We start from the raw sequence: 19,862 nt of genomic DNA, 5'->3' as shown, positions 1-19,862 counted from the left end.
AAGTTGCTTTTTTTTCGTTAACTTTTTGTTAAGAATATTTTTTTATTCTGAAAAGTTTGTTGATTAGTTTTAAGTATATAATATTGGTTAGCAAATAAATTTCCACATAGCAAATATACATATATTAGATGTAAATGTTATGTATATTCATAATATTCTGAGGTATATACATATAATAAATATATATTTGTCACACACTAGGTAATACATGGAATATACTATTTGTATGTACAGTGTATATCCTGCATATACTAGATATTTAAACTATATCCAAGGGTTATATCCTATGGATATCTCATAAACATATATTATATTCTATGTATTTGTTACATGTATCTTTACAAAATTTTCAGGAGGTATAATAAATATTCCCAAGGTATATAGGTGATCTGATATTTATTAAACATATTCTGGATATACCATATGTGCATAATTTTCTACGTAACAAAATGACATCTTGAATACCTCGTTTTGCGTAGTTTCTGATCTACATGACGAGTCATTTTGACTTCCTTACTACATTAAAGTGACGTACAAATGTCACATCCAAAATGACGTCCTAAATAAAGGCTAAAAGACGTCTTAAACGGAATGGAAAAATGCTTCTGCGAGACATCAAATATTTACATAGGACTAGTTTTAAAGACTATTTTAGGTCTTTTAAAATGACCTTTGAGGACTTGAATATTAAGAAAAAACTTTTTTTACTTAAATTCCAAATATAGGTATATTTATTTATTCATTTGTAAGTATACCAAAATAAAACAGATATTCTTTAATCAAGGAAACCCTAAAAAAGGAAACATTCAGTACAAAAATACTGACAACTTTTAATCTTAATAAAAAGAAGTGCGCGCCCATAAAATACGTCATGTTTTCCTGTCATTTTTTTAAGTCTATAGACTAGATTAGGTCAAGATGTCATGCTGTAAACGCTGTTTATAATAAAACTATTTTGTAGATAAACAGTATATATTTCGGGCAGGCAATACCTCGTAGGAAGATGTTAATATTAAAAATATAAATAAATATCACATTTTTTTATAAACAATGTTGTTTTTTACATACACTTATATACCAAATCTTGATCAAAAAATTAAATATTGTGCTTAAGGCGTACTAATAGAAATTAATGATTTTCTTTCTTAACCTAAAATTCCCAACTGTCAAAAGTGTAACTAAATCAAATAATAAAACGTGAAAAGGAAGAAGTTAATTGGCTTTTGTTTAAAGACAAGTCGCCTTAGTATGTATTTGTTGTACAGCAAATATGCTGCAGGTGATCCCGGATTCAATTCTCGACATTGTCTGTTCTTTTTTATTTTGCTTTAAAATTTTGATTATTTTGACCAGTCAGGATGACATAAAGACGTCAAAGTGACGTTCCTAAAATGACGTCGTTAAACGTCATTTGACGTCGTCTTGGTACCTCGCCAAGGGTACATGTGTGTACCATGTGTGATCAGTTAAGGGTAGCGAGCGGCCATATCTCATATGTCGTTTTGGTCGTATAGATTTGAGAAAAAAAAATCATGATAAAAGTCGCCAAGAGAATAGGTCTGCTAAAATCGGTCAAAAGAAACGGGAGAAATCTTGGTTTATTTAAAAAAAACAATTAAACTTGCCCCACCGCTTTATTTTGATAGATAGAATAAAACGTTTTAGACAAAAAATGTAGGGAAATGGTCAATAAATATGAGAATGATATTACCGATATACTTTCATTAGACAAAATTCTATAAAAGTCCCATTTTTCTACTTGGTGTTGGCTGTTACGCCCTCTAGCGGACGTTTGACAAACTCGAAAATAATTTCCAGCAATTTCTCTTGGCGACTTTTAGTCGAAAGGGGGTGAAGTAATTTTAGGTTAGAAAGTTATCCCCCTTGACAAAACTTTTGACGTATTTCAGCGTTTTTTTTTTAAACAGTGGTTTTCGATAAATCCGTGGTGGGAAGTTTTCAAATGAACACCCCGTATACAGTGGATATCGCATGCTATGTAAGTTAAAATTTTAAGGAATAAATTTTTTAGCTGTTACAACATACAACACATTAAAATAATATTCAGTGGATTATTTCAATATTTGTCTTGTGCATAATTATCCTGTACTATAAGTAGGAAACAATCCATCAGTGCAGCTCCTAGGAAACCACCCGTCACTGTATACCCGTATATATTATTATATCCTATCGCAATCAATATTAAATTTTACTGGTAACTATAAAAATGTAGGTATGAAAGTAATTTTTTCAATCGTATATTAAAGACAGATTTTAAACGATTTTCGACCTGTAAATGATTTTGTTTGACTTTTCTCTAATATTAATAAATTACTGATTTTGCATATAACAAAGATTTTTAAATTCAAATTTAAATTCAACAGAACACAAAAAATACATTACGTACTAAAAAAGATATTACAAAATGTACTAGAAAAATTAGAAACATTTCATGATTATGGATATCCGATACACCACGAATCATCACGAAGATAAATTTTTTAGCTGTTACAACATACAACACATTAAAATAATATTCAGTGGATTAGGAAAAATATTTATTGTATGAAAAATTGGAAAATCGATTTAACATTATTGCCTGACAGATGGTGAACTCAAACACCTTGCCTCTTATTTGTAGCTAGGCTAATTCTAGGCATTCAATGTTCTAAGGTTACAGTAATAGTCTTACCTAGATTTACTCTCCACAAAAACAGCATATGCCAGCGGGGTAAAGCCAACCATACTAGAATATACCCAAAATATCACAATATACCTTTCCACTGCTGAGTGTGTTATTAAATTATTGTATCTTAACGGCCGCGCTAGAGACGTAAACCTATCCACGGCGATAGCGACCATCACTAATACAGATACACAACACAATGTGATGATAATCCCGTAACTAAATAAGCATACGTGAAACCCTGAAAACGTATTAGCACCGTTAAGTTCTAAATAGAATCCTACTGGCAAGAACATGCCTACACCCAAATCACTAGTTGCTAGTGACATAACTAAATAGTTACTCGGTGTCCGTAACCGCTTAAAGCGGTACATGGAAACTAACACTAGGGAATTACCAATTAGGATCATTGGCGAAAGTAAAAACACTATGAGCACTACAATGGTTACGGTTAATGGCGAGGTCAGCCGTGTGACCGACCTACTGATGTTGACCTCAGAAAAATTGTCGGCAGTGAAGTCAGCGTGATTTGTCCCGATGAGTGCCAATTGACTGTAGTTGAAGAGCAAGTCGTCCATTGAGTAGTCATGTAGTCATTAACTGTCCGGTAACTTTCTTAGGGTTGATGGAGAATTCATAATGTATGCTCTGAAAAAAAAGTTTCTAATTAGTTTGCGCAAATTTAAGAAATCTATTGTAAGTTTGGTTGAATTTTATTATTAAAACTTCATTTTAAATACTTTTAGATTTACTTTGTCATATTTTTGTTTGCGTTGTATTTTATAAGGGGATAAGAATGTATAACTACATTTTTCAAATTAATATTCCTATAGATCCCATAATGAACCGTATCAAAAAAAAAGAAAAATATATATATATATATATATATATATATATATTTTATAGACATTTTATGTACCTGAAAGGTCATCATGTATTCCAATACCTGCTACGACATACCTAGTAAATCTGGAAAGTTTTTTATAGCATTATAGTAATATGAAGTAATAACTTATGGGTTACTGTTGCAGCCCTAAATCAAACAATATTGCTTGAGAAATTGCCTTTACATCCATTTATACATATACTATCGATCATACGGTTTCAATTTATCTTTATTAGATATCTTCATCATTTAGACTTTTTGCTTCAGAATTTCTACTTAATTTTTTTTATTTTCTTATTTGAAAAAGTATAAAAAGAGTACCATGGTTGTATTTTAATAATATATAGTCTAATTATTATCAAACGTAATGATTAGTTTTCTTCCCAAAACTTAAAAGCAACATAAAAGCATTACATAAATTAAAAACATAATAACTAGATATTAATTGTATAATATTTCGATAACTATAAGTTATCGAGATAGATAACCCTATGCAAGCTTAAGTTTATTTTGAATACTAGGTACAATAAAATTATGAAAATAAGGGATTTCCTTTTCAGAAAAATATCTTTTGGTAATTTTTCCAAATCCATTATGCAAATGTTATGAAAGTCGATCCTCGTTTGTTAGAAATCAAATCCAAATTTAATAACAAGACCCTCCGTATGTACGTATGAAAAAAATGGTATTTTCACGACCTGCAAACGTCATTTTTTATATAAAATTTAATATATTATACGAGTCATATGACTAAGGTATAAGATGTTATACTTAAATGTTCGGAGATTTAAAATCTAAAAATATATATAAGGCAGTCTAGATCAACGAGATTGATATAGACTGCTAATATATTTTAGTTGTGTACCTCTATGGCCCTGCTATGTAGGTAAATTTTCAATATTTGTCTTGTGCATAATTATCCTGTACTATAAGTAGGAAACAATCCATCAGTGCAGCTCCTAGGAAACCACCCGTCACTGTATACCCGTATATATTATTATATCCTATCGCAATCAATATTAAATTTTACTGGTAACTATAAAAATGTAGGTATGAAAGTAATTTTTTCAATCGTATATTAAAGACAGATTTTAAACGATTTTCGACCTGTAAATGATTTTGTTTGACTTTTCTCTAATATTAATAAATTACTGATTTTGCATATAACAAAGATTTTTAAATTCAAATTTAAATTCAACAGAACACAAAAAATACATTACGTACTAAAAAAGATATTACAAAATGTACTAGAAAAATTAGAAACATTTCATGATTATGGATATCCGATATACCACGAATCATCACGAAGATAAATCGGATAAACTAAAATGAAGTACAAGAGAATATATTTTAGTCTATTGCCACTCACGAACAGAGCGGTATTAAAAAATAATACTATAGATTGAGTATAGATCTGGGGCGCTAAATAAGGATTTAGGAGAAAATATGCAGAAGACGGTGCATGTTTGGCAAAAAAGCAAAAATTTAATTTAATATGGTGACTATTTAGATCGGGTATGCGAAAAAATTAATCAAATAACTTAATTATATACAAAACTAAGTTAGTTAACTAAAAGTACAGGACATCAAACAAACTAATTATAATATATGTATATTAATATTCCACCCATTCAACAATGTGAAAAAAGTCAAAAATATGTGATCTTTATTGTTTTAAGGACAAGACCATAGAATCAACCTTTAAAACCGTCTGGCAACGGGTTCCACATTTTAACAGCAATAAATCTAAAAGCTTTCTGAAAAGATGCCGTAGAATGTCGCTGGATAATAAATTTATCTTTATTTCTACTTAAATAGGAATTTTGACCAGCAACAAAAAAGGCCCTTAGCTGACTTTTCAGTATTTAAAATTCTGTAGGTAAATGAAAATATATAATATTTTTTAGGTCTGTTAGCCAGTCTTGACAAATGATAATAGTCATATAAGAATGGAGTTGCGTGTCATTTAAATGGAATATTGAAAGAGAACTTTAAACAAAAGTTCTAAACTTTTTTTATTCAATTATATACCGCTATGAGGAAGCTGGGGTAGATAATGTCTCTAGAATCAAACAAAAAAAGAATTAACGTGTTATATAATTGCTCAAAAGGACAAGTTAAGCCTACAAAAGCTACAAAATGCTTGCCTAAAGTTTTGCTACGATAGAAGAAAATTTGATCACGTCACCCCGTTATTTCATGCCTCTGGCTGGTTGAATTTGGATGAACGTTATAAAATCAATATGGCTGTTTTTGTTTATAAGGTACTCCATAATAAACTTCCCCAATATCTATATGACAAATTATCCAGTCATAACAGCATACATGGCCGTGAAATGCGCCACTCTGCAAACCTTTTGATACCAAATCATAGAACTTCCAAATTCCAAGGGTCTTTCAGTTATAGTGCGGTTAAGGTATATAATTCATTGCCAAATAACCTTAAAGCTAAAACCTCGGCTGTCTTATTTCGAAAAGCTGTCAAATCTTACTTTTCTAACACTGCGAACTAATAACTAAAATATAAAAAATATATATTTCATTTAATTTTAAGTTATATCACTAATTACTTTTTTCTTTTATAAACTAGATATAATTATAATTATTTTAATAATTAATTACGTCATGTAATATAAGCAAAATTCTATTTTAGGTTTCTTATAATTTTAGGCTTCTCTTTTTTTCTTCTTTTTGTTATGCTTTCGTATGTTAAGTTAGCAGTGCGGTTAGATAGAGTAGCCCCAGGCTAGATCTCGCCGCATTTTTGGATAATAACTTTTGTAACTATTTTCGTAATATAAAGGCATTTATTATTATTATTATTATTATTATAAAGGGTACTTAACTTTAATTGACAGGTGTTTTTAAAAGAATAAATATATTTTAGTTGCAGATAAACTGCGATTCAAAAAAAACCAAGATTCAAAAATTATTTCTAAATTTTTTGACTCTGGGACTATACTATACTTATTAGCTGTTGATTTATACGAATCTTTAAAATATTAGAAACTTAGAGAATTAAATTTTTGTTTGTTCCAAAGAACATAATTGAGCATTTTTTACTATTTAACTTGAGATTATGAGCTATTGCATAGTCATTAGTACTGTTTAAGTCTTTGTTAAAGTTCTAATAAAATTATCATAAATTATGCAGGGAAAATAATATATAAAGTTGTGAATCATCAGCGCATTGCAAAAATTTAGAGCATTGTATAGCTTTATACATATCGATCACATTAAGTGAAAATAAAAGGGCACCAAGATAGAGCTTTGTGGAACTCTTTTTCTAACCGGTAAATTAAAAAAATTATCACATTTGTTCACAGATATACTTTTTTAAAATCTGAGATATTACTGATAACATTTTTTTAGGCCTTAGATCGTGAATTCTTGTATATCATTGGCTTTTGGTAGAGGAATGATAAAGTGTTTTTATTTGGATTTAATCGTTTTGCGTAAGTCCAAAAATCTCTATCAATTTTTGCAGAGGATTGATTAAAATATGTGATCTTTTTCTAACAATAGCATATTTGCTACAGTTTCTCAAAACACAGTAATATCCTAAACTAACCTGTGTTTTATTGGGCTTATTGGATTACCTGGGCTTTATCGCGTAATTTCATTTTATGTTTAATATTATTGGTGATCCACGGAACAAATGTCTTCGCTTTGATCATTTTTTTTTCTAAAGGGTGCATATTTATTAATGGGATCTAAAATATTATTATTTGAAAAAGTTACTTTTTTATTTACGTTATTAGGGTAATACATAATTTCCTACGGTTACTGAATAGCTTCCTAATGTCTCTACTATATAATTGACAATAATATTATTGGCATGACCCATTTTGCTGTGTGACTGCACCCTGCACTATTGAATTTTAAATTGCTATTATTTTTTTTTAAGTTTGAACAGCTGGTTATACTCTTTTTAAAAGTGTTGAAATTATTAATATATGGATTTGTTTTCGTTGGCATTTTAAAATATACCGCAAATTCTTTGCAAAAAAAAACAATTTTAGAAAAAACATAGTTACAAAATTTTTAAATATTTCAAAATTTAGCAGATATTTCCCAAAGACCAGCGGCAATAAAAAAATAATTTTTTTAGGAAATATTCTATTTTGAAATAATTTTTTTTCATCACATGGGAAATACAACATTTTCGTTATTCAATATTGATCTCGGGAAAAAAATCACAGAAGTTTTCAGTCCGAATGTTTGGGTTATTATTTTTGGCGACCATGTAATAATAATATACATTTATTAAGTCAAAAATAAAAATTACTTAAATTAAGACAAAATTGAATACACATAGAAACCTTAATGCTAATAAACTTAGTTTGGTAATGGTTAGTCACTTTTATCATTAGAGTCATAGCTTGGTAATTTATAATGTAGAATTCGGTAGTTCATGTTTCAATTTGATAATATCAAATAATTTGAAAATATCATATTTATTTTCAAAGGTAAATCAATTTTGGTTCTTAACTAATTATGGTAAATAATGCGGTATGTTTGCTGGATCCAGAGTTTGCAGATTTAAAACTTTCTTCTTTTATATTTTTTTGTAAACCACTAGGAACTAAACTGAAAGTGTTTAAAGCTATATAACTAAAATATCGTTAACCAATACTTTTTTCATTTTTTCATTTTGGTCTATTTTGTCAATTTTTTGTACCCTGGTAATGGTTAATACCGTTGATTGAATATTTGGGAAGATACGCAACCTTATGGGCTAAAACGTGACCGCAAATATGCGTGAAAAATAGATGGCGATTCTCTCCAGTATGCGCGAAAATAATTTCGTCCGTCGCTTCTCATTAGTAATCGGCCGATCATCCGAGTCGTGTGGGAGAGTTTTTGCACAGGTTCGTGTTTGCCGTATTGCAATTTGGTAGTTGTTAAAAATTTTTCTTGGATATCATAATCACAAATAGATAGATATATGTAAATGTGTTTAGTTTGTGAGACGATGGCTTCTTTAGGCAAAATTAATCAGTGTGCGTATATTAATTAAGACTTTGATTTATAACAACCTAATATGGGAATCTCAAAATCTTATTAGAAAATCTTTAAAAAAATCTAATTATAAACCTCACAGAAAATTATCTATTTTATCTACAAAAATCAATCCGAACTCTTAAAAATACTGTCTCTTCATGTCTATGAGAGCCATTTTCTCTTTTTCTTTTTTTTACTTTAAGAAAATTTTAAATCAATATATTATGTTTATGGTCTTTAGTGTTTTAAGTATTTTCAATAATTGTTTTCATGATGAAATTCATTCATGAAAAGGATAAAAATAAAGCCTAAAAAGCCTTTAAAGTTATTGAGAAACTGGTTATAGTACGAATGGTAGCTTTCCTAATTAAAAAAAATAACATATTAAATGAATGTCGAGTAATGTTTTCATTCCTGGAGAGATTATATTTCAGCTTGAAGAAAGTCACTTTGCTGCAGCGGTATTCTGCGACTTCTCTAAAGACTTTGACTGTGTCAACCATGGAATACTGCTCGGTAAGCTTTCTAGATATGGGTTTAGGGGAGTTGCTCTAGAATGGTTAAAATTTTGTTTTGTTAGACAGAAAAAAGTTTGTTTGGCCAAATGGCAGTTTGTCTGAACTTTGTGTAGTAAGCAGGGTTCGTTTCTCGGTCCTATTTTATTTCTATTGTATATATGACCTGGGGTCTCTCCAGATAAGAGGATTCTTCACTATTTTTGCAGATGACACCACTATCTTATGGACAATAATAAAAGCACATTAACCTAGAACAATTTCTAAAGATTTATTAATGATTAAACAGTGGTTTGATGCTAATTTGATGTCTTTAAACATAGATAAGACTAAATTGTTAAGTTTTTATGCTCAGAGCAGTTCATGATTCACAACAAAGAATTGGAAGTGAATAATTTTAACAGATTTCTTGGAATTGTTATCGATCATAAACCTAAGTTTTATGGAGATATGTCAGGAGGCAAAAACTGGCTAGACGATGTTATGCTGTTAGAATGGTTTTAAATGAACTGAGATTGATATTTTTTTGTCGAAAGTTGGAACTTACTTTCATACAAAAATACCTACAGTATGGAATAACATTTTGGAGTTGCATTAGTAAACGGCTTTTTGACTTGATGTTTGTTTTTAAAAAACAAGCCATTAAATATATGTGTCATAAATCTCCACAGGACATGCAGACCCCTATTTAAAGATACTTTCCTTGTGTTGCTTGTTTATTGTTGAGTCTGCTTGACTAATATACAAAAAATATAAATTGTATCTTCAAAATAATGGCTCCTTAAAACATTATAATATCAGAAAAAAATACAATATTCCAATGCCCATCCCGAAAAGTGAACTAAGAATTCTCTTATTTACTTGAGCATAAAAATTTTTAATCATTTTCCAAATGTCATAAAAGTCTCCTCGCTTTAAAAAGTCCTTAACGAAACTTCTTAAAAGCAAATATTTTTATAGCATTAGAATTTTTTGAAGATAGTTAGGAATAGGCCAATAGTATATAATTAGTTTTTAGTAAAGATGTAAAGGTTAGAATTTGTGATGTTACTCTAAAAAAATTTTAAGTCGTCTTGCTTTGAAATTGAAAATACATTTTGTGTTTATACTAGTATGTTGAACCCACTATTGTGTATTGTTTTTAAATTATGTCGATTAATGTGCCTATTTTATATCATAAAAGTACCATGTCAACAAGTAGGTACCATGTATTTATGAATAAAGTATGTTTTGAATTTTTTGAAATTCGAAATTGTATTTAAAAGAGAGAGAGGTATATAATATTTAATAGGGATGATTCCAACTACTAGCTAGAAATTACCTCGTTGATAATGTAATTAAAAGGGTTATTCAAAACTGCAAGTGGCCAACATGGCGTCGACAAGAAGAAACAAAGTTGATTATGACTCTCTAAAGAAGGAACGTCGTATTTAAAAGTTAAAGATGTTAACTTGTAAATGAGAGAAAGTGTTTACAACAATGTATAAATGATTTTATTTTATATTTTCAAATAACGCCAGAAAAAAATAAAAAAACCATTTTGCCAAATTTCACCTTTTTCCTGAATATTAGGAAGTATTTGGCATTTTTCCAATTTTTAGATTGCATTTATTGAATCATTGCATTTATATTGCGCAACTTTCGCCTAATTAAAGACCCTTCATACTGTTAAACAAAATATTTGTTTTTTTTCTTATTAACTTTTTCTAGTTTTAAGAATTAGTAATTAAGTGTTGGCCTGTATTGCAAATTAAAATGTGGCCTATTTTCTATATTTTATAGTGTTGTTACACCCTTATTCAAAACCTTTTAAATTTTGCGATTTTATTTTTATATTAATTTCAGTTAAAGGTATCTATTTTTCAATATTTTTGTCCAAAAAAAGTGTACTTCACAGATCTCACTACCCTACACAGTTTTTGAGATATTGGCTGGTTTCACAAACCCGTATTGTCAAAAATCACATTACGGGCTACTTTTTGCAATAAATTATTCACTCTAAAAAACTATAGTATCGTATATAGATATTAAATCTTTAATTATTTAATTTACTCTTTATATTTACGTGAAACCTACCTATATCATCACCTTTATTTAATATTTTTGTTAATTTTCTAATTAATAAATAAAAGCTTATTGAATTTTTCTTTTGTTTTTATTTATTTATTTTTGTCTCAAAAAAGGATTTTGGTAAGTAATTTATTATTTGTTAATAAAATTTAAGTTGTAAGAGATAGCACCTTCCAATACATTACATACATACATTGCATACATTACATATATTGACCACCACATTTATCTAGTTATTTATGCGAGATCACAGCGCATTTAAATATCGGCAATAACAAAATAAATAAAAGCGCTGTTATCATCATCGCCCTTGTCTTAAAAAAATAACAAAACGGCCGGGCGCCCAAAGATTCCCGCGTCGTTAAACTGCAAATGGTCAATATAGCGCCGACAAAGAAAAACAAAGTTGATGATGGCTCTTTAAAGACAGAACGTCGTATTTTAAATTTAAAGGTGTCATCGTATAGGTGAGAAAAAGTGGTCACAATAATTTATTCACTTAATAAATACTTTTGTCATATATTTTGAAATAACGCCAGAAAAAAAATAAAATGATTTTGCCAAATTTCAGTTTTTTGCAAAATTTAGGAAGTATTTAGATTTTATTATAAAAGGACACTATATTGCTCAACTTTCCTCTAATTGACCACCTCTATTGACGTCCTGTATAACCGTGATGCGGGGTCTTTAAACAAAATGTTTTTTTTTGTTACTAGGTATCTTTTTATAGTTTTAAGTATAGTTGTAACAACTGGTAATTAAGAATTTTCCTGTGTCGCTTAAAACTTAAAATGTGGCCTATTTTCTATTTCTATTAACATCCTCACTCACAACCCCTTACTTTACAGATCTCACTAGGCTGCACAATTTTTCAGATATTGAATCACATGACAAAATGGGTTACTTTTTACAAAAAAATATTGATCAAGAAGTTATATTACCATCGGTATTAAGTCTTATGAATTATTTAAATTATTCTTTATAATATTTACGTGAAACCTACTTATATCTTAAAATTTGTTCCACATATTTTTTGTATATTAGTTTTTAGTTAATTAAGTGCAACGGGCTTTTTATTTAAAAACTTGACCCTCTTGAACACAAAATGAAGGAAACATAATGTTTGTTGGAATTATAACTTGTATTAAACTTTTTTGGTAATTTTGTAAAAATAGCTTTTTATATATATTTTTGTATTAATTTTTGTCTCAAAAACATATTTTGGTAAGTAATTATTTGTTTATAAAATTTAACTTTTAAGAAATTTCAATATGCCTCCACCCTTAAGTATATCACTTATCACTTGACCACTACATAAATGACACTGTGTTGTATGTTAAAAAAAAATAATAAAAACATAGTTGGCAGCATCATCCCATATCTTAAAAAAATATCCAACTCGGCCGCGTAACCGGAGATTCCATCGTCGTTGAAAACCTGACTCAAAGAAGCCAAAAGCCAGGTCCACGCAGCTAAAATAAATCGTTCCTAGATTTGACGCTTTGCGGCAGCACCACACGGTGCACGAAACTGAACGGCAATCCGATAGTCGACCGGGTACACTTTTTAACACAGGATTGCGTATCTTCCCAAATATTCAATCAACGTTAATACGATCGAACTTCATTTGATTTTTATTAATACACAATAACAGATGTTGCACATATAATTTTCGTATATCTCAAATTTTTACTTCTTTAAACAATATTATTGTTAATTATATATTTTTTTTTAAACTATGTTATTATCTATTCTTGAATGACATTTACTTGTTCAAGATGGCAATTTCTTACTCGCCCCATGCAAATATGTGTCTCGAGTATAGCAATATTTTGAGTTATTTTTACGGGTCTGTTTTTAGGAAGATTGGAATTGTAGGATGTAAAAGTAATATATTTAGTATTTTAAACATTAAGTAATAATTTATTGCCTAAACCAGTTAGAAATAATCTGTAAAGTATGATAGAGATGACGAGATGTAAAGCTGTATAGAAAATTTCAGTATCATCGGAATAACTAATAATTTTACCGACATTGTCAAGTTTTAATAGGCTTTTTTCCCCCCGGGGTTTCATTTCAAAACGAACCATCCGTAATAGGTTTGTTTTCACAGCAGTAAGAAACAAGTTTTTGACAAATAAACATGCGCAATAGAGTAAAATGCGTTCGCACAGAATTTTCTGATTGGTTTCAAATCAAAAGTTTGTTGTTCTTATACAAATTTCTCATCGTTATCTGATAGTCAGACTTGTTTTTGGATTTATTTGAAGCAAAGTGTCAGAGAATTCATGTAGCCTATCTTCTAAATAATAACATAACCTCTAAATTTTTGTTTGTATTTTGTCGTTTTGTATAATATAAATTCCTCATCCATTTTTTGAGACAACACAAAATGTAAACAAACAAACAAAAAACAATGTCACGGTATCATAAGCAAATTTTATTGGCTACACGTGTTTCGCCCTGTATAAGCAGGGCATTATCAGGCCTTGAAACCTACACATACACTGTAAAACTAATAACCTATAATCTAGTTTTGTATAATCCCTATAAAATTCGTTTTGAAATTGTAGTTTAAATTATTGGAATAGTCTAAAAATACACATTAAGGAAATGAGTGATTTTGAATCGTCGGAAGAATTAGAATTTAGAATTTTTAGATTCCAATACAGATTTTTTGAAGATTTACTTGAAGAACGGATAAGCCCTAAAAATTAAAACTTTTTAGATGAAAATGTGTCCCAATTTAATAGGTAGCAAACAATTAGACAATTTTAAACTCTACTAATAATATACACCTATTTTAAGGTTGTATTGTAAACTTGTTTTTGTTTATGTTTTACTTATTTTCCCATTTCCCACTGGCATAAAAAAGTAAGGTTATTTCTCTTGTTTTTCTTCTTCTAAATTGCACTCTATTCAAGCCGTGTTTGATGTTCGCACAGACGTTTCAAATTGATCAGAAGTTTACGCATGCTTATCAAGAATGAATTGGAAATAGTTTGAAACTTTTTAGAAATTTGCAGTAACAACAAACCTAATAAAAACAAAAAAGCACTTCTTAAAAACAAAAAACACGTCAATTTAAATATACAGGGGCACGTTTATTGTTATATTTGACAAACTTTTGTCAATCATCTCCTCACCTCTAGCTAACCTGACTTTGATATGTGAAATAAGAACCCCCATTGCATGACCCATTCTACAGCAGCAAAAAAAATGGGTTGACGTACAAGCGTATAGTAACCAAAAATTCTGGGAATAATATTTTATCGACCTTAAACTTGTATTTTCATTGAGTACCATAAGTGTGATACATCATTTTAAGGGGCATACAATCTCCTATCTAAACAAGCTGAAAATAACAAAATTGGTTGAGTTATAAGCGAATAGTAAACAAAAATATGTAGTAATAAAAGACATTTTATCAACTTAAACTTTGGTGAGTCACATGGTTACCTCATAGTGTCACACAATATTTTAAAGAGGAAACAATTTTTCAGCTTACTTTGCCAAAAAATAGATGCAAGTTGAACCGATTTACCAGTAAGTGTATGATAATAAATAGTTCCTTGAGTCATTTGTTTGGATGAAATTGGTGTTGGTATACTAAACAAAGTACAAAAATAATTAGTATTTCTAACAAGATGGCGCTTTTTTTTAAAGAAGTTATTAAGGGTGTAATAAAGTTTGTTTGGAAATGATAAATGAAAGCCAGATATGTAATAAATAAGAGAAAGTTTTTTAACATTTCATGATGTACAGTATCAAAAGCTCTTGACAAATCAACAAAAATACCTAAAGCGGGAGTATTCCCGAGAGAGTTATTAAGAGTTTCATATAAATTGGATCTAAGACCCAATATGTCATCTTCTGACTTATCGTTATTGGTCAATAACGATACACGATGGTATAAACTTATTTTATTTTATATTTTTATTTATGTTAGTGTGAGTCAGTGTGTAGTTTTTGTATTTAGATAGGTCTGATAATGCCCTAATGCGGCGAAATGCGTAACCTTTTTAATAGACGCTTGATTTATGAGACTTGGACTTAGCTTAAAACAAAGATTTTTGTAGTTTTCTCGAAAACGAATCGACCTATTTAAAAAAATCAAACGTCAAAATAAAAGACTTCGAAAGACCTTTTAAACAAGCTATTACTCGATACCCCTTGCCATTTAAAATTTTTAAGGGGATGCCCTGGGGGGCAATAGGTGAAAGGGGGTGAAGTAATTTTAGGTTAGAAAGTTGTCCCCCTTGACAAACCTTTTGACGTATTTCGGCGTTTTTTTTTAAACAGTGGTTTTCGATAAATCCGTGGCGGGAAGTTTTCAAATGAACACCCTGTATATAGGTGAAATTAATTTTTTTATTAATTAAAAACTATCAGTATTATTAAAATAGTTTCTTATGTTAAAATGTGTAGTTTTTATTTGGTTGGACTATTGGTTAATTCCACAAAACTTTTGGTTTTTTCATACATGGATTCCAATTTCATATTTCTAAATATAAACCTGGATTTTTTACCTGCTACTTAAAACTAAAGTTGCAAGTCCGTTAGGATAATATACAATATAAGTAGCTTTTGTAAAGTAATATTTAATTTTTGTTTGTTTGGTATTAAAACATCCTTCGAGCTCCTAAGTACTCAACTTAAAAAAAAGCAAGCAGAATAGTTAAAGTAGCTTCTTTTTGTTTTTTAACTTTAATACACATGCTTCAAGCGAATCACGAAATAAAAATACATATTATTTTATTTTAATATTTTTTACATTAACGAATTAACAAAATCAACAATTTAAATATAAATTAAATATATCTAGATATTGAAAATGGTCCCTCTTATTTCTTTTCTCTCTGTAAGTAGCCCAGACTTCCTTAAAGTAGATATTTTCCTTTGGTTATCTGCTTGCGTTACCCCGAAGAATATCACAAAGAAACTAAACCTAATTTTCTTTTTTTAAAACTTCTTTCTATGATGATCTTTATCTAATAGAGTGGTAAAGAATTAACCTTATTAGAAATATTTAACATTTCTCTATTCCACCAATGGAAGTCAATCATTTAAGAATTTTTTTTTACCTATTTCACGAAATTCAGATAAATCTGCCATTATTCCTAAGACAACCTTAATGCCAAATAATTTTTGAAAAGCTCAATAATCTTTATATTACCTTATATCCACCGGTAATGGATCCTCTGTTATACAAAATCTTTTTTCATTGATTAAATGTTTTCTATTACACATTTCTTAGCTTATTTCTTTGTGTGAAACTTTCGATTTGAAGCAACTTATAACCGAGCATACTCGTATGACCAACAACACTAGTTCAATTATAGATCTTATTTTTACAAATCATGTTGGCATTTTGAAATCTGGCATAATAAGCTCTACATTTTCTGACCATTTTGGCGTTTTTTGTGAATTTAATGTGACGGAGTCTATTGTACAACCGCACGTTGTATCTTATAGATCCTTAAAAGATATAAACCTAAACAACTTTCAAGAGGATTTGGAGGCTGTTCCATTTCATTTAATATATGAATTCGAATCCATAGATGATAAGATACATTTTTTAAACAATAATTTACTCAAATTATTCGACAAGCATGCTCCTATTAAAACTATAGTTGTTCGAAAAAAAAAAGATTCTCCGTGGCTGACGGATAATATTAAACTATTGCAAAAATTAAGAAATAAGGCATTAAAGGATTTTAAAACAACTAAACTGCCAGCTAAATGGAATTATTACAAACAGCTTAGAAACTATACAACAACAGCGATTAGAGCGGAAAAAAGGGCTTTTTATAGTGATAAATTTGAGAATTGTACATACAAGGACAAGTGGCGTGAACTAAGAAAAATATTGCCATCAAAGCAGAAGCAAATTCCTAAATCTTTTGTAAATACCAACAATTTTAATTCATATTTTATAGATAGTACAAGAGTGACAAATATTGATAATTGTGATGAGTTAATTAATTTTTATGATCAGAATGCATTACCAACCTTAAATAAGTTTTCTTTTCATCCCACTGACTATAATACTATTTCTGCAATTATATTACGTATTAAGTCTAAAGCATTCGGGGTGGATAATCTTAATATTACGTTAATTCAACTATGCTGTCCTTTTATTATACCATTTATTTTACATATTGTTAACGAGTGTATTAATAAAAACTACTTTCCCAAATGCTGGAAAGAAGCCTTTGTGTTGCCATTGCCGAAAGTGCATAATCCAACTGATTTTAGTCAATTTAGGTCTATTAGTATTTTACCAACGTTTTCAAAAATTCTCGAACGCATTCTAGACTCTCAAATTCGTAGTTTTCTTAATAATAATGATATTTTACCACCTAAGCAATCTGGATTTAGAACAAATTATAGTTGTACTTCGGCTATGGCGGACGTTATTGATGACGTAATTCGGGCTAGAGATGAGGGTAAGATTTCTGCTCTGGTGTTGTTGGATTATACTAAAGCTTTTGATTTCGTTAGCCACTCAATTTTAAAGTCTTTGTTTCATTATATTGGCTTTTCTGATGCTGCTATTAATTTAATTGCCTCTTATTTAAATAATAGGATTCAACGTGTTAAAATAGATAACGACATATCTGATCCTTTGGAAGTTGAAAGTGGTGTGCCTCAGGGTAGTATTTTAGGACCCTTGTTTTTTATCATTTACACGTCTAGATTTTATTTTCAATTAAAGCATTGTGCCCATCATTTTTACGCAGACGACACGCAGTTATATTATTCATTTTTACCAGGAGATTTTAAAATGGCTGAGTTTAAAATTAATCAAGATTTACAAGCTATTTGTGATGTTTCTTCAAAGCATTTATTAAAATTAAATCCTTCGAAGTCATCTATAATGTTCATAGGTAATCGAACTAATGTAAATAATATTTTAAATGGTATAAACATTAAATTGGGGGACGAAAGAATTCCAGTTGTTGACAAATGTAAGAGTTTGGGCCTTATAGTAGATAATAATATTCGTTTTAAACATCACGTGTCTAATATTCTTAAAAAGGCATATCTTGCTTTGAAATTAATTTATTTGCATAGACACTATTTAAGTAAAGATATTAAGAAGCTTTTATGTGATTCATTGGTCCTTTCACAATGTAATTACTGTGATGTAGTGTATGGCTGGTGTCTTGATTATGAGGATAGGGGTAGACTGCAAAAGCTCCAAAACTCTTGCATTCGACTAATATTTGGCATTCGTAGGAGAAACCGCATTTCCCATAAACTTCACGAACTTGGATGGCTTAATATGCATAATCGAAGAATTGCTCATTCTTTAACATTTTTTTATAAAATTTTAATATATCGTAGTCCGCCCTATCTCTATCAAAAAATAACTTTTAGAAATGATGTACACCATTTAAATTTAAGAAGAAATACTATTCTCATTCCGAGACATAAAACACAGTTATTTAAACGATCATTTTCTTACAATTTTGCTTATCAAATAAATTCTTTAAATTTGGATCCGGACCAATTATTAATTTCTTGTAATACTTTTCGTAGGAGGATGATTGTAAATCTAATGAATCAGCAGGGTATATAATTTAAGTTCTTTTTTTTAACTTTTTGAATGGTTGTTTTCTTAAGTAATTTATTGCAATTTTTGGTATTGGGATCATTTTATTTATTTATTTATTGTCTGCAATAATTTTTCTATTTTTTGTTATTTAACAAAAAATTTAATCTGTTTTTTGGGTATTTGCAGTGTGTATTGTTTTGTTTTGTTTTGCTTGATGTTAAACTGTCAAATTTAGAATTTAGAACTCTTATGTAGTATTATGTAGGTTTATTAGGTATAGGATTAAAGAAAAAGCTGTATTTAATCAGTTATTAGTTAAGCGTTACTGTTAATGAGCGTTACTGAAATTACCATTTTTTTTTTAATGAAGTGTGGGGCCACAATGTTAAAGACCAGAATCTGCCATGGCAGAATTCTGAATTTGTAGGCCTTTTATTTGCGTAAATTTATTGCTAGATTTTGTAAACTTGTATTTTTTTTGTTTCTTCTATGCAAATAAAAAATATTTATTATTATTATTATTATTATTATTATTTTTATATCTGCTATTTCATGAAATCCACCCACATCATATTTCTTTTATCTGAAAATCAGTGAGCCATGATTAATTTTTTATTTTCCCTTGCTACATTTTTCCCGTAATGACACATCTTTATTTAGAGAATTTTTATATTGTACTTATTCCGCAAGATAAGTCTTATTTAAAAAAATAAAATTTTTTATCACATCTAATGTATTGATTTCTTTTTTATCCCATTCGAATATTGCTATAGGATTTCGATTTCAAAGCTAAATAAAGAAACCATTCTCCCGTAAAGTCCTTTCCAGCCAACCGAAATAACTTACATTGGGTATTCTTTCAGGATACGTTCTGTACATTTCAATGTCTTTATTTGAATTCTGCAGATATTTAAAATGACTAAAAAAGCATGTCGCAATATGTATATTATTTTTCAGTGATTTCAATTTTAAAGCAGCTTTAGGTAAATTATTTTACTAAAAGTAATTTAGTGATTCAAGTTGAAATACCAACGTCATTATAGTGAAAATTAAACTAAAATAAGCCTAGCTTGTATTTTTTTAAATTAAAATACGCTTATTAAAATGTGCAGCAAAAAAGCAGATTCCTACTTAGTAAAA

The 19,862-nt window shown here is 29.1% G+C and overlaps 1 protein-coding gene across 1 annotated transcript in view; it reads right to left on the bottom strand.

Moving 5' to 3' along the window:
* The window catches only part of LOC126735775 (adenosine receptor A2b-like), a 421,693-nt gene that overhangs the window by 218,059 nt on the left and 183,772 nt on the right, over window positions 1-19,862 (bottom strand). Inside the window, exon 2 of the mRNA XM_050439882.1 lies at window positions 2,693-3,334. Within this exon, the coding sequence (XP_050295839.1) occupies window positions 2,693-3,264 (572 nt within the window). The 5' untranslated portion in view covers window positions 3,265-3,334. The remainder of the gene's footprint in view (window positions 1-2,692; window positions 3,335-19,862) is intronic.

This window comes from Anthonomus grandis, chromosome 4 (genome assembly GCF_022605725.1).
Source record: "Anthonomus grandis grandis chromosome 4, icAntGran1.3, whole genome shotgun sequence".
Classification (NCBI taxonomy): domain Eukaryota; kingdom Metazoa; phylum Arthropoda; class Insecta; order Coleoptera; family Curculionidae; genus Anthonomus; species Anthonomus grandis.
This window is presented reverse-complemented; position numbering and strand designations above follow the sequence as displayed.